The sequence below is a fragment of the Sprattus sprattus genome, assembly GCF_963457725.1.
Source record: "Sprattus sprattus genome assembly, chromosome: 9".
In the NCBI taxonomy this organism is placed as follows: domain Eukaryota; kingdom Metazoa; phylum Chordata; class Actinopteri; order Clupeiformes; family Clupeidae; genus Sprattus; species Sprattus sprattus.
The window spans coordinates 14,423,775-14,438,774 of record NC_137928.1 but is presented as its reverse complement, the minus strand read 5'-3'; the positions used below and the strand labels follow the sequence as shown (position 1 = coordinate 14,438,774).

Sequence of the window (15,000 nt, the reverse complement as noted above, 5' to 3'; positions counted from 1 at the left end):
CTCATTGCACATGTGCTACATCATCATCTTGCCCGGTCTCCCTGGTGACACCCTCCAGAAAGGGAGTGCACCCCTGATGGGTTCTGTCAGAACAACCAACGTCCACGCACACACACACACACACACACACACACACACACACACACACACACACACACACACACACACACACACACACACACACACACACACACACACACACACACACATGCATACACACACACCCACACACACACACACACACACCCATGCATACACACACGCACACACACACAGACATGAAATTCTCCATAATATAATGAAGAGGAACCTATGTTAAATACCTTCTTTTGTCATCGAACAATGATGCTCTGTCTAATGCATGTGCGTGTGTCTGCATGTGTATATATGTCTGAATGTGTGTGTGTGTAATTGTGTGCGTGTGTGTGTGTGCTTGTATGGACCTTGTGACATAGCATGTGAGGTAAGGCATCCTTCACCTCATTTGTAAAGAGGGAAGTGGAGAGTGAGGTGGAGAGAGAAAACTGTCTATGGTATCCACCCTCTACTGTCTATGGTATCCACCCTCTACTGCGTGTGTTTTCTTTACGATGTTGGTTTGGGTTTGTGTGTGTATATTAATGTCTGCAGCTGGGCAGAGATGAAGGCACTGATCTACGATCAGGCGTTAGAGGTGTCGTGTGTCAGGAACAGCGGTGGCTGATTGTAACGAGTAGTCCTGGCTGTGCACACTGCCTCCCACATTCAATTAGGCCTTGTGCTGCTGCAGCCTCTAAATAAGCGCTCTAATTTCCACATCATTAGTGCAGGCTGCCCTCCCAGCGTGAGTACAGCCAGTATCTACCGCTGCCGCTCAGCACACACACAGAGAGAGAGGAACACACACACAGAGACACGTGGACATGCAGGGAGAGAGGGGTCCACAAACACACACACACACACACACACACACACACACAGATACCCTGACATGGGCAATGATGACGATGCAATCAGCTTCTTGGTACATGGTTGCTGACCCACAGATGTTGCCATATTTGGGGTCGAATTCATACAGGTCACAGGGTACAACTCATTCATAAACACACACATAAACACACACACACACACACAAAAACACACACGCAGACACTAAACATATGTCCAGAGCTTGTCATAGTGTTTCATTTATTCAGTTTGAATACACACTCACAAACTCTCTCTCTATCAAAAACACACACACACACACACACACACACACATACACACACACTCACAAGCACTTGCAAACATCAGCTGACACATGCTCTGCCTCAGTGGCCTCAGCAAATCCTCCCTCTTCTGTTTGCTTAATAAGGGCCAGTGTGTGTGTGTGTGTGTGTGTGTGTGTGTGTGTGTGTGTGTGTGTGTGTGTGTGTGTGTGTGTTTGTGTGTGTGTGTGTGTGTTTGTGTGTGTGTTGGTGTATGTGTGTGTGTGTGCATGTGTGTGTGTCTGCGTGTGTGTGTGTGTGTGTGTGTGCGCGTCTGTGTGTGTGTGCCTCGGTCTCTCAACACCATGCTGCCAGATGCCCTTTCAGGTGACTCTGCTATAGGTTAAAACTATAAGTGGCTCGGGCAGATTTTGCTGCATCATGGTTTTTTCTCTGTCCTTTCTCTGTCCTGTGTTTGTGTGTGTGTGTGTGTGTGTGTGTGTGTGTGTGTGTGTGTGTGTGTGTGTGTGTGTGTGTGTGTGTGTGTGTGTGTGTGTGTGTGTGTGTGTGTGTGTGTGTGTGTGTGTGTGTGTGTGTTGTGTGTGTGTGTGTGTGTGTGTGTGTGTGGGTGTGTGTGTGTGTGTGTGTTCATGGATGCACATCTTCCTTGTGTGTCTACACATTCATGGACATGCGTGTGTGTGTGTGCGCGTGTGTGTGTGTGCGTAAGTGAGAGTGTGAGTGTTTGCATTTTTGTCATCCACCAAGGACTTGTGAAAGATGATATAATTTGCCGTGTCCACTCATGTTTATTACTAGATGTCTTCCACTGGGAGTCATTGGGCTGGCTCGTGGGAGAAGGATAGCCATGTCCTTATCTGTCACGTGTAGGTCTTTATGCTGTGTAGTGCACAGTCATATCGAAATGTGCACACTGAGTCCATACGTATAGGGAGAAAGTGTTAAGTCAGGGTTTATGGTATGCATGAGTTAAGAGTTAAGTGTGATATGTGGAGCCATTGTTGAAGATCACACAAACAGGCATGCACATACACAAACAAACATGCATACACACAGACACACACACATACATAATCATATACATTTTCTCTCTTGCTCTCACCCACACACATACAGATATGAGTCCCTCTATACTCGCTGGCCCTGTGACAGTCCCCGGTAGGATAGCCGCAGACACCCTGCGCATATTCATACCCGTATCAATATTCAGCACACACACACCTAATGCTTGGACTCCCATCTGTCGCTGATCCTGAAGTTTTGGCTTTCTCCTGGTTTCCGTGGCGATGACGACGACCTTGCAGCTCGTCGCCGCAGCAGTGACTGCAGCGCCCTGGCATGGCTGACGCAAAGGATGGTTGGAGCTCAGAAGAGGCAGCAAACAAATTAGAATAGAAAAGTATTTCATTAATAGGGACACACACACACACACACACACACACACATATATATATAAAGAGAGAGAGAGAGAGTGAGAGAGAGAGCTAGAGAGACAGAGTGAGAGAGAGACAGAGACAGAGAGAGATAGAGAGAGAGACAGATAGAGATAGAGATAGAGAGAGAGAGAAAGAGAGAGATAGAGAGAGAGAGCACTCTGCAGTTGCAGTGACACAGAATGCATTAAAACCCTTTAAAAGGGCAGAGGGAAAATGAAGTGCAGGTTGTGCAAAAATCTCTTTTTAACAAAACAACATTAAACTCAACATGACTGTCATAATGACACTGTTATGCACCAAAGGCAACTCCCTAAAGCATAAACAGATTGTTCATGGTTTTTTTAAAGTCTCATAAACACATGGATAGTATTATGGTGATTTTTACTGATGTATGAGAGCAATAACAATGTAACAACAACAACAACAATAATAATACCAATAATAATAATTACTCATGAAAATGATTGCTGCTGGCATAAAGGTCTCAAAGTGCTTGTAAACAGGAGTGCTGTGTTGAGGAATCTAGTCATTTGTGGCGTGATGAAGTGAAGGGCTGCAGGATTAGATGGATTAAATGGATTAGATATTCTGGTAATGCTGTGTTTAAAGGGGTGCGCATAAGACTGTCTTCACATCGTATCATAACTATGACGTGGCACCTGTCATGAACATAATTGTTTGTGACTGTTGTCAATGTCAATTTGTCAGCTATGTCAGTTTTCATGCAAAGTTGACCTTGTTTGGTATGTCTGTGTTATGACTACTTGACAATAACCAAGACGACATAATGACATCATAAACATGACATGGCCGGCTTAATTGTCAAGCTTAAAGAAACTATGTAGCTTTCTGTGTGAAGTTTACATTATACTGGTTGGTTTTGACATTGGCTGTCATAAGACCATTATCGCTGTGTCTTGAATATTTTACATTTTATTACACTGTCAACACATATTCCACTGCAAAAGTAAATAATCTGCAAGTGAAAATAACAGATTCTTAAAATGAAGATTACAATACGTTTAAAGCATCCTTCACGTATGATTTACTGCGTGACAAAAAAAATTACCTACTGAACATAAGCTTCATCCTGTGATGTTTCCACTGCATACATGCTCAAGCATTTAACATTAAAGACAATATGTTATTACAAAACACAAGCGCTTTCCAACAGATTAACTGGATGAGTGATTTTAGCAATGATATTTTATAAAAATGTAGGTTGCCATTAACACTGTTTACCTTACGTGGTAGTGAAAGTAAACAAACAAAACAAAACACAGTCCCACGCAGAACACATTTCAGAATTAAGAGCCTAACAGTGAGAAATGATGGATTCTCTGGGGAATACACAGAACGGTTGTCGACAGGTTGTGTTGTGTTGGTTAATGTCAAGTTGTCAAAACAATGTCTACTTTGCATTAAAAATTACATGATTGACCTAATAACACAGTTGTAAAATGACAGGTGTCATGTCATGGTTATGACAGTGTCATGTCAGTCTTATGCGCAGCCCTTCAAATTAAGTGTTAACGATATTCTTTACTAAACTCTTGAGACTTTGAGTGAGAAACGTCTCGATGGCCACCACTCTGTATGCAGTCAGACTGTTTTTGCTTTCAGCTGCATCCTGTCATCTTCTATTCTCTCTCCCAGTCTTCCTTTACCCTCAGCTTAAAGGTGCAGTCAGTGCTTTAATACTGCTAGACCGACAGCAGTGACATATCTATATCTATCTACCTATATATGTATCTATATGTATCTATCTATCTATCTATCTATCTATCTATCTATCTATCTATCTATCTATCTATCTATCTATCTATCTATCTATCTATCTATCTATCTATCTATCTATTTATCTATCTATCTATCTATCTGTTTAGAGGGCTCAGCCTCAAACAAATGTATATTTGAAATGAAGAAACAAAGTCAGATGAGTGCAAAGTAACATTTCAAATCACTGATTGTTTACCGTCAGCGCTACATTATGATTCTCATCATCATGTCCAGAATTATTTTGTTTTTGTTTTACTAACTTTAACTCTTTTGTTGCCACCAAACTTGGTTAAAAAAAAACTTTACTAAGTTTAGTATATTCTAGAGTATATTCTAGTTTGTGTAAACAAGAAGTGGAGAAAAGCCACATCAGCACAGACTTGCGGCACACTTTCAAAGAACGAGGCATCTTGAGCAACATGTTGTGCTTTAAATGCAGTAGTTCTTGGAAGGGCCTGCAATCCTATTTTCGTCCATGGCCTTAACACAAAGGGATTATTTAAGCAATATAGCACTCGTGGGAGTGGGGTAGGTAAGGGATAATCCCACGGGTGGTGTTCGGCCGTAGCCATCGAGGCCGAAGGCCGAGTGGCGTAGGCAACAACACCCGTGGGATTATCCCTTACCTACCCCACTCCCACGAGTGCTATATTGCTTTTATAAAACAATTCTATAAAACAATTCTACAATTCTGCTTTTATAAAACAATTCTACTGTCAACAAACTACTGCCGTAGCCATCGAGGCCGAAGGCCGAGTGGCGTAGGCAACAACTCCCGTACTTAACTTAACGGTTATCATCAATGCGAATGTTTCATCGCGGAGTGATTTATTTTTAGCTGTGAAAAGTCCAGTAACTGTAGGTATGTTGACGAATAACCTATAGCATGGAACGTCTCTCGTCCAATCAGAAACAGCTAAATTACGCGCTAGAACCCAATTGTTTTATAAACTAAAATGACTGTCTGAAACTTTGCCCAAGTTACAAACAGCTCCATAGAAACAGATTGCACATATGTATTTCGGATCTCTTAATTGGAACTTGGGAGCACCAAAATCATTTTGCCCCGTAATGGTGTGCTGTCTAGAACTGTTTTGTGTCAATGGAAAGCTCCTCTACTTCGTCACAAGGCAGAGTTAACAGCACTGTGTCTGTGTTCCAAAGGTCAGTCATCCCACATACACACACACACACACACAAACACACACACACACACACACACACAAACACACTGCAAGTCATCTGAGGTGAAAACATGCCTGGCATGTGCCATAGTGATTTTGTTTTTTTCTTTCCCTCACTTCTATTTCTCTTTATCTCTCCCTCTTTCTCTGTCATGCACCAGGGCTACTTGGAAACCTTTCTGCTCAACCTCGGTCCAGTCTTTCTTTGTGTGTTTCAACCTCAATTTCAAGTCCTCTCTTTTATGGAGGCAGTCACTCATTTATCCTTTCATTCAGTTTTTCTGTATTTAACACCCACACTCAAACACACACACAAACACACACACACACACACACACACACACACACACACACACACACACACACACACACACACACACAGAGTCTATCTCTTATTTCTGTGTTACCACTGAATTCAATCCAATTAAAAAGGTTTTATTGGCATGACAAAAACGCACTTAGGCATAACCAAACCAAAACAGCTCTGATGTCGAATTGAACTTTGATAATTTAATATGCTCTTTCGCTTCCTACTGCACGCTGCTGCCTTTGTCAGATATGCGTGTGTGTGTGTCTCTGTGTGTATGTCTGTGTCTGTGTGTGCGTATTGGCCGTATACTTCTTTTTGGGTGCCCTGTGGAGTTTGTGTAGCAGGAATGTATTTCAACACGACTGTGTGTTCTTCAGCTACCCAAACACACACACACAAAGACCCAAACACACACACACACACACACGAACACACATACACACACACACACAAACACAACGCACACACACACACACACGAACACAACACACACACACACCCAAACACACACACACACACACACACACACACACACACACACACACACACACACACACACACACAAACACACACACACAAGCTCACACGAGCACACACATGCATACACACACGCACACACACACACGAGCACACACACACATACGCGCACACACATACACACACACGCACACACATGCATACACACACGCACGCACACACACACACACACACACAGACACACACAAACAAGCACATGAGCAGAGGAGAGATGATGATAGTCGTGGTGCTACAAGTGTCATGTTTCCATGGCTGCCAGACTGTAGCATGTTTACTCACGCGAATCCCCCTCCCCTACTCTAGCCCTTACCCCTTCCCCACCCCCTGAGTTCTGGGAACAGGCTGACTCCATGGTTTAAAGTGAGAGCATGTGGTAGAGTGTGGTTTCCCTCTCCTATGCCAGCAGCAAACCCAAGCTAATGTCCAAACAACTCACTCTCAGGGCTCAGAGAGATGACAGTCCTACCAAGCACTGTAGTGTGTTCTTCATTTCTGCATTTATACTTATTTATTTGTATTTTATGGTATCATATATAGTGCCCATAGCCTCCATGGACTTAATTGAATTATACAGTGCTAAAGAATCATATGTTTGCACATATTACTGTGTATGTAGCATTATATACATATTGCTATCAAACTGGGTGTGGGATAAGGTTAGGGCTGAGGTAAGTATCATATTGTAGCGAGCTAGAGACAAGCACAAGACAGACATATTGAAGCGAGCTAGAGACACGCACAAGACAGACATATTGTAGCGAGCTAGAGACACGCACAAAACAGACATATTGTAGCAAGCTAGAGACCAGGGGCCGTATTCACAAAGCCTTTTATCTTACCACTAGGAGTGCTCCTAACTCGCGCTAAAACCTTTTACGTAGGAGTAATTTCTTAAAAGTGATTCACAACGGCTCTGAGACCTACTCATACTAAGGATAATACCAACTCCTAAGCTTAAGATAAAAACTCCGTTGATGGATGACGACGATTCTCATGCACGAGTTTAGAAGGGGTGAGGACGGTGATTGGTTGTTGACAGGCTCTCTCATTAAAAACTCATTTGTGACGTCCCTCTAACAATCCCACTATATCAACTGAAAATAAGAGAATAACCTAGGCTTCAAATTAAGTCATATTAAATAGTTATGGACAGTGCAGTTAGCAGAATGCACACGCATGATGACAAGTTTGTGCATCCAACGGGAATGACAATTTGCACGATAAGGTAAATAGAAAGCGATCAATATATAATATGGCAATTGCATGTAATCAAGGCAGTAATAATTAAAGCACCCAGCAAACTGTTAGGCTATTATATTTCCAGCCCTTGACCACTTCAAATATCAGCACATACGGCTCTTCAAGCCCTCCAATCTTAATTGATCAAAGCGAAACGAACGTGAACCGTAGCCTAGGCGAAAGCCTACTGGTCCCAATAGTCACTGTCACCCCAGCGGCATCCAGCTGGTAAGTTCTCAAAAACCTGCGACCGCTCTCCGTTGAAATGCACCAGTCATCGGTACATCCAGGCCACGGTGGACGAATTATTGTAATGTGTGTCCCGTCACTGGACATTCCTGCGATCGCCATGGAATTTACTTTGATATTGTGTAATAGGCGATTGTCTGGATAAACTGTTGGATGATGTGGGGTCTACAGTGCGTTGATAGTTTGATGAATTAAACGGCTGACTGATGATTCCCAGTGTCGTCAGTTGCGTTTTCCGCGAAGCCAAACAAAAATCTTTATGTTTCCAAACATTTCACTTCGGGACACATCGTTGTTTAAAGGCGTCATTGCATCCCGCGCTAATTCTACGACAATATTAATACCTTCACGGTTTAAGCAATGTCTTTTATCAATTCCAAGTCGGCTGCAGCCATCTTACGATTTTTTGTGAATAGGTCTTAGTGATTTAGGAGTCCTCATGAGGAGTTTTAAGCTGTCCTAGACTTAGGTGCTACTTTTAGGGATAAAATATTTTGTGAATTGCTCTTAGTAAAAAAAATTAGGAGTCCTACATTTAAGACTGACACGCCCATTATTTTTAGGAGTTTCTCCTAAATTCGCCACTTATGACCTACTTTTAGCCCTAAGATTCTTTGTGAATACGGCCCCAGAGCGAGACAGAGATATTGTAGCAAGCTAAAGACATGAGCGAGACAGAGATATTGATGCGAGCTAGAGACATGAGCTAGACAGAGATATTGTTGGCGAGCTAGAGACGTGCAGCGAGACAGGCATATTGTAGCAAGCTAGAGATGCGCAGCGAGACATACATATTGCAGTGAGCTAGAGAAATGCAGCGGAACAGACATTTTGTAGCGAGCTATAGACGCGCAGCGAGACATACATATTGTAGCGAGCTAGAGACATGAGCGGGTCAGAGATATTTGAGCGAGCTAGAGACGTGCAGGGAGACAGAGGTTTCTGTTTTAACGCAGCTCCTGTGCCCCATGGGCCGCACAACCCCAGGAGTGCCACTTTATTGGCCACTTGAACACACATGATAGGACTCGATACAGTTTTGCGGAAAACAGGATGGATGTCTGGTTTTTACAGAGCACTGTTACTAAGGGTGGACGAGTACACTAACCAACACTGGGGTTAAACTGAGGCATTAACCCATGTGAAATGGTAACAGAGATCCATGGTAGCATTAACACTAAAGGAGCGGTACAAGCACATTCTAAATGGAACACTTATGCACAGAATTAAGAATGAGGAGCAAACGCACAGAATCATGGGAGCTCTCTACATCACATACATTGACAGTGTGTTTGGTCTTTAGGCTGGGTGATGATGTCGAGAGTAGCACACTGTGTGTCCAACCTCAAAACCATGGCAAAAGAGGACAGAGCAGGCTACATTAGTCTCACGTGCACACACACGCACACACACAAACACACACACACTCACACACACACACAAACACACACACACACAAACACACACACACACACACACACACACACACACACACACACACACACACACACACACACACACACACACACACACGCCCCCATTAAAAAACCCTAGACACTCTACTGACCTGTCAGTGGGGGAGGAGGGGTGTTCAGGGAAAAAGGCCAAAGGTTCAGCCTTAGCAGATGATCTGAGGGCTCAAGTGCACTGGCAGTAGGAGCTGGTTTTAGCCGAGGGATTTACACATTATCAGATAGCAGGCGACAAGGCAATGAAGATGAAGACGTGTCTGCGAGGAGGGGACTGGAGGGTTGGGGGTGGGGATGAGTGTATATTGGTACCGTAAGCAGTATGTTCAACTGTGGGTGTCTGAGCGATGGTATAGTGAACCTGGTGTTTGCAAAAATACACACTGTAAATGTGTGCGTCTGTGTTCATGTGTGTGTTCATGTGTGTGCATGTGTGTGTGTGCTAACGCTGATGTATACACGTATCTGCATGTATGTATGGATCTTGCACACAGTTCTGTATCTCCCTAAGGCCTCATTACTATGTGAAGTGGGCGGGCTGGTGCTTTAGTTTAATAATATCCTCAAGCCTCCGGTGATGTGAAATGGCCTCATTCATTATTCAGCAGGGCTCACATGCTTATTGATGACCCATTTATTCCTATATTTATTGATGGCAGCGTAATTTGTCACTTTTTCTCCCCCGGATCCCCTCAGGGCTGCATCTGTCTGACTGTGTTTGTTCGGTTTCCCGCGGGTCACCGTGAGCTTGACGGGTTCCGCCGCTCTGATTTCCAAATAATGGGCCTCAATTTAACGTTGGCTTAAAAACTGCGGCGGAATAATCACTCAGAAAAACACGCTGATCAATTGTCTGTTAAAATAAGAGAAAAAGGATTGAGAAAGAGAAAGAAAAAAAAGATTTCAGACTACTACAGACATTTGTTATAGCTAAGGAAATGATACTTGTGTGGGTTTAAAACTTTTTCATGGGCTTTGCAACAATTATGCACCGATGATTCCTAGCTTGTTACTAGGTAATTTATTAAAACACATGGTTAACGTTATGGTTACTGTTATGGTATGGTATGGTATGGTATGGTATGGTATGGTATGGTATGGTATGGTATGGTATCATAGTTCGGCGTAGCGTATCCTATGCTGCTCTATCCCCTGGATCTCTTTGACGTCTGACTTCCAGGGTAAAACCCAAAGCTCCTGTCAAAGATTCACAAGCGGCCCAAGATGCAGTAAGTGGTGCCACACTGCAGAGAAAGGGACTGGGTTTCCATGATAGACGCTACTCCTGCAGTCATGTGTATCCATCCATCCATCCATCCATCCATCCATCTATCCATCCATCTATGCCACTTTCTGATCAGGTCCACTGCACATGCATCCAATGCTAAGTTTAGTTGACTATGAACAGGGCTGTGTACGATCGTCAACATGTGGTTGCATCTCATGGCTATTTGGCACTACATTTGATATCTCCCAGCAAAAGCACTCATTTGCTCTTTTCTCTATACGCCTCAAGTATTCCTGCTTTGTGTGTGTTGGTGTCTGCACACATCACTGTGAATGGGACAAAGGTCAAGGTGATTTTTCTGAGCAGTTTGCCGGCATCGCCCTTGAATTTGTGAAATTTGTGAAATGACATTCCTGACATTCGTATACAGGTCTTAGCCTGTTATTGATAGGGGTGAGAGTGTAAGCACGGGCATGTGTATGTGTTCATAGATGTGCTTGTATGTGTGTGTGTGTGTGTGTGTGTGTGTGTTTGTGTGTGTGTGTGTGTGTGTGTGTGTGTGTGTGTGTGTGTGTGTGTGTGTGTGTGTGTGTGTGTGTGTGTGTGTGTGTGTGTGTGTATGCGTACGTGTGTTTGTGTGTGTGCGCGCGCCCACTGCCTTGCAGCATCTGTGCGTGGGCTGATGGCTCTTGAGAAATGAGCAGAAGCTGTGTGCAGGTGTGGGAATAGCCCCTACAGGCAACAGCATGTGTGTTAGCCTAAGTCAACACACACAAGCACAGACAAACACATCTGTACCCCTGCATACACATGAAGAGACCCACATAGACATACACTCTTACAGACATCTGACCTCATCCAAGACTTAGAAACACAGTCCTGTCCTCAACCATCAAACATGTATTCACTGAGGGGTCGCAACTGCAGAGGATGTATGAGGAGTTTACAAACAGCAAATTTGCATTTGGGTGGAAACCTGTTTTCGTCTTTTATGATGGTGGATCCCTGGAAGGTGATGATGTGGGTTAGGGGTAGGTCTGGAGGGAGATGATGGGGTTTAGGGGTAAGTCTGGAGGGAGATGATGTGGGTTAGGGGTAGGTCTGGAGGGAGATGATGTGGGTAAAGGGGTAGGTCTGGAGGGAGATGATGGGGTGTTCTCACTCTCTCCCATTCTCCAGGGATGGTATTATTCACCAGCCACCACTTGTAGTGCCTCTGCCTTTGACCACAACACACACACACTCCTCCCACACACATATGCACATATTGATCTGTTTATCTCCACTGTTCCAATGTTCCAATGGAAAAGTCCAGAAACATTGCAAAATCGAAGTTAAGACATTGGAATAAACTCTCCTTAAACAGAGTTCATCCATATTGAAGTATGAGAGAGAGAGAGAGAGAGAGAGAGAGAGAGAGAGAGGGGGGGCAGGGAGGGGGATTGATGAAGAAAAAGAACAAAGAAAAAGCAGTGAGTGAGAGGGGAAGGAAGTGTGAGGGTAACAAAAATGTTTTGGTACAGGAACACAGCGAGCCAAATTGCCTGCTTCATATTTAATGTGCCGATAATGGAATAGACCCTCACTGTGCACAGACAGCTGCCAGGCAGCCTGGCATGGTGAGGGCCTTTCTCTCTGGAACCTGGCAGAGGGGGCCGTGTGTGTGTGTGTGTGTGTGTGTGTGTGTGTTTGGCCCTATGTGAGTTTGCCTCTGTGTGTGTGTGTGTGTGTGTGTGTGCGTGTTTTGCCTCTGTGTGTGTATGTGTGTGTGTAATTGTGTGTATATGATTGTATTTGTGTGTGCGCGTGTGTGTGTGTGTGTGTGTGTGTGTGTGCGTGTTTGCCTCTCTGATTGTGTTTGTTTGTGTGCATTTGCCTCTCTGATTGTGTTTGTGTGTGTGTGTGTGTGTTTGTGTGTGTGTGTATGAGTGTGTGTGTTCTCCTCTCTCTCTCTCTCTCTCTCTGTGTTTGTGTGCGGGCCAGGCTGAGTATAGTCAGAGTAAAAGGGGTCACAGCAGAAGAGGATGTAGAGCAGGAGAGAGCACAGCAGTCTGCCACACATCTCTACCGTCTGATTAAACACAAGACTAGTTTGTTTTTATTCATCACCCTAATGCCACTCTACTTTTTATTTATTTACTTTTTAAATTTGCTAACTTGTGTATGATCTGTTATCTGCTCATTTGTAAAGCACTGAATTACCAATCTGTAATTGCAAATTCTGCTATATAAATAAACAAGCTCACAGCTTGATCTCATTCTCCGTCCCTCACTCTCACACTTTTTCCGTTTCTCTATCCACATTCCCATTGTCCCTTTTATCCCTCTATAGTCGCTCTTCCTCTTCCTCTCTCAATCACTTTTCAACCTTAACTCCCCTCACTTCTCTCTCTGTCCCTGTTAGTCTTTCTTTCTGTCCCGTTAGTCGTTCTCTCTGTCCTTCTTAGTCTATCTCTCTCTCCTTCTTCCTTTCCTCTCTCCCTCACCCTCTTTATCGGGCCGTGTTTCTCAGGTTTGTTTAGGGCCCAGTGTTCTACCCGGTGGCTCAGTGCCCAGATTGTAGCAGCAGCAGCAGCAGTAGGAGCAGGGGTGTCTCTGATTGGTTGCCTCTGAGGTCGTGCTCTGTCTGAGAGATGACTGCCAGTGTCCCCCAACTCAGCCCATCTCTCTCTCTCTCTCTCTCTCTCTCTCTCTCTCTCTCTCTCTGCGTCTTTTCTGCCCTTCTTCACTGTCTCTCCTTTTTATATCTCCCTTTCTATTTTCTCTCTTTTTATCTCTTCTCTCTCTCCATTCTTTGTATCACTTCTTTCTTTGTGTTTCTCCCCTCTCCCTCCTCCCTCAGGCTCTCTCCTCCTCTGCTCCTAGATATATTTGCCATAGCTGGCTAGGCTAAGCTTCACTGTAAGCAATATGGTGTTTGATTTGATCTTACACTCCAGAGCCAGTGAGAGGGCTTGCATTGGGTGTGTGAGCGTTTGTGTGTCTCTGTCTATGTGTACGTGTGTGTCTGTGTGTCTCTCTGTGTGTGTGCGTGTGTGTCTGTGTGTCTCTGTCTGTGTGTGTGTGTCTGTCTGAGAGAGACAGGTCTGGCAGCTGTTGATTGCTAACTCTCACTGTGTCCCTTTCACAGGCTGGCACAGACAGAAGTGCCTTTCCTGACGTGGCTGCTGCTGCTTGGACCTGCTTGTCGTAGGGCGGCCTCCCCCTCCTGCCTCGCCTCGCCTGCTTCTTCCTTTTTTTTCCCTCTCAGCCGCCTGGCGGCACGAGGACGGCCTTCACCGCCACTCACCGACTGCCAATCGCCGAGCACCAGTCGCAACCTGGTTGCCACTAGCAACGCCTTCTGACCCCAACAGCTCCTCTTCTCTACAGCTTGGCTCAAGCCAGTGCCGTTTCTCATGCTGCTTCCTGTTTGATAGAGGGATAGAGTGATATAAAGAGAGAGAGAAAGGGAGAGAGAGAGAGAGAGAGGGAGAAAGCTCAGCCCAGCACTGTGGGTGAGAGGGGATCGCTGTTGTCTCCACCCTCTCTGGCTGGGAAGATCCGATCAATAATGACTTTCAACATCAGTCTGCTCTGACAGGTCAACTGAGGAGAGAGAGAGAGACAGAGACAGAGGGAGAAAGAGTACAAAGAGAGCGAGAGAGTTTAAAATAGAAAACAAGAGGGGGAGAGGAAAAGAGAGAAAGAGAGAGCAAGCTTGGCTCCTCTTTCCAAGGGGACTGGAGGAACCGCTTCGGCTTCAAGCCCAGGATGGGCCTGTGATCTTGGGCAAATATCAGGCCGAGAAAGCCTTACTGCTCAACTCCAAGAAGCAACTCGTCAAGACTGCTCTTAAGTGTCTGTTTTTTACTTAATAACGAAAAAAGACAAACATTTCAGTGCCATTAAAACACACACACACACACACACACTCTTGCTGAGACGTCACATATTGCCTGGAGCTCTCTCTGCTTTTAACCGTTCACCCTCATTCGATTCAACCCTCCAACCGACCCGCCTTGTTTTCCCCATGATGGCGGTGAATGTTGCGCCCATGCGCGACACCAAATGGCTGACGCTGGAGGTGTGCCGTGAGTTCCAGCGGGGCACGTGCTCGCGGCCAGACAGCGAGTGCAAGTTCGCCCACCCGGCCAAGAGTTGCCAGGTGGAGAATGGCCGGGTCATCGCCTGCTTCGACTCGCTCAAAGTGAGTACCCATAGTGCCTTGTGGCACCCACCACTCGCTCTTCTGACTGACTTTATCTTCAACACGCTCTATATGTGTGTGTGTGTATGTGAATTTGTGTGTGTGTGTGGGGGGGGGGTTGTGTGTGTGTGCCCCCGGGGTGAGCTGGAGAGAGAGAAAGTGCTTACCCCTGATTCCGGATCAGGTTACT

General features: G+C 44.9%; 1 protein-coding gene across 11 annotated transcripts in view; it reads left to right on the top strand.

Moving 5' to 3' along the window:
* The window catches only part of LOC308370219 (muscleblind-like protein 1), a 106,722-nt gene that overhangs the window by 6,404 nt on the left and 85,318 nt on the right, over positions 1-15,000 (top strand). For all 11 annotated transcript variants that reach the window (XM_080844846.1, XM_080844839.1, XM_080844843.1 and 8 more), the window contains exon 2: positions 13,752-14,810. In XM_080844846.1, coding sequence (XP_080700972.1) covers positions 14,634-14,810 — 177 coding nt within the window. In that variant the 5' untranslated portion in view covers positions 13,752-14,633. The remainder of the gene's footprint in view (positions 1-13,751; positions 14,811-15,000) is intronic.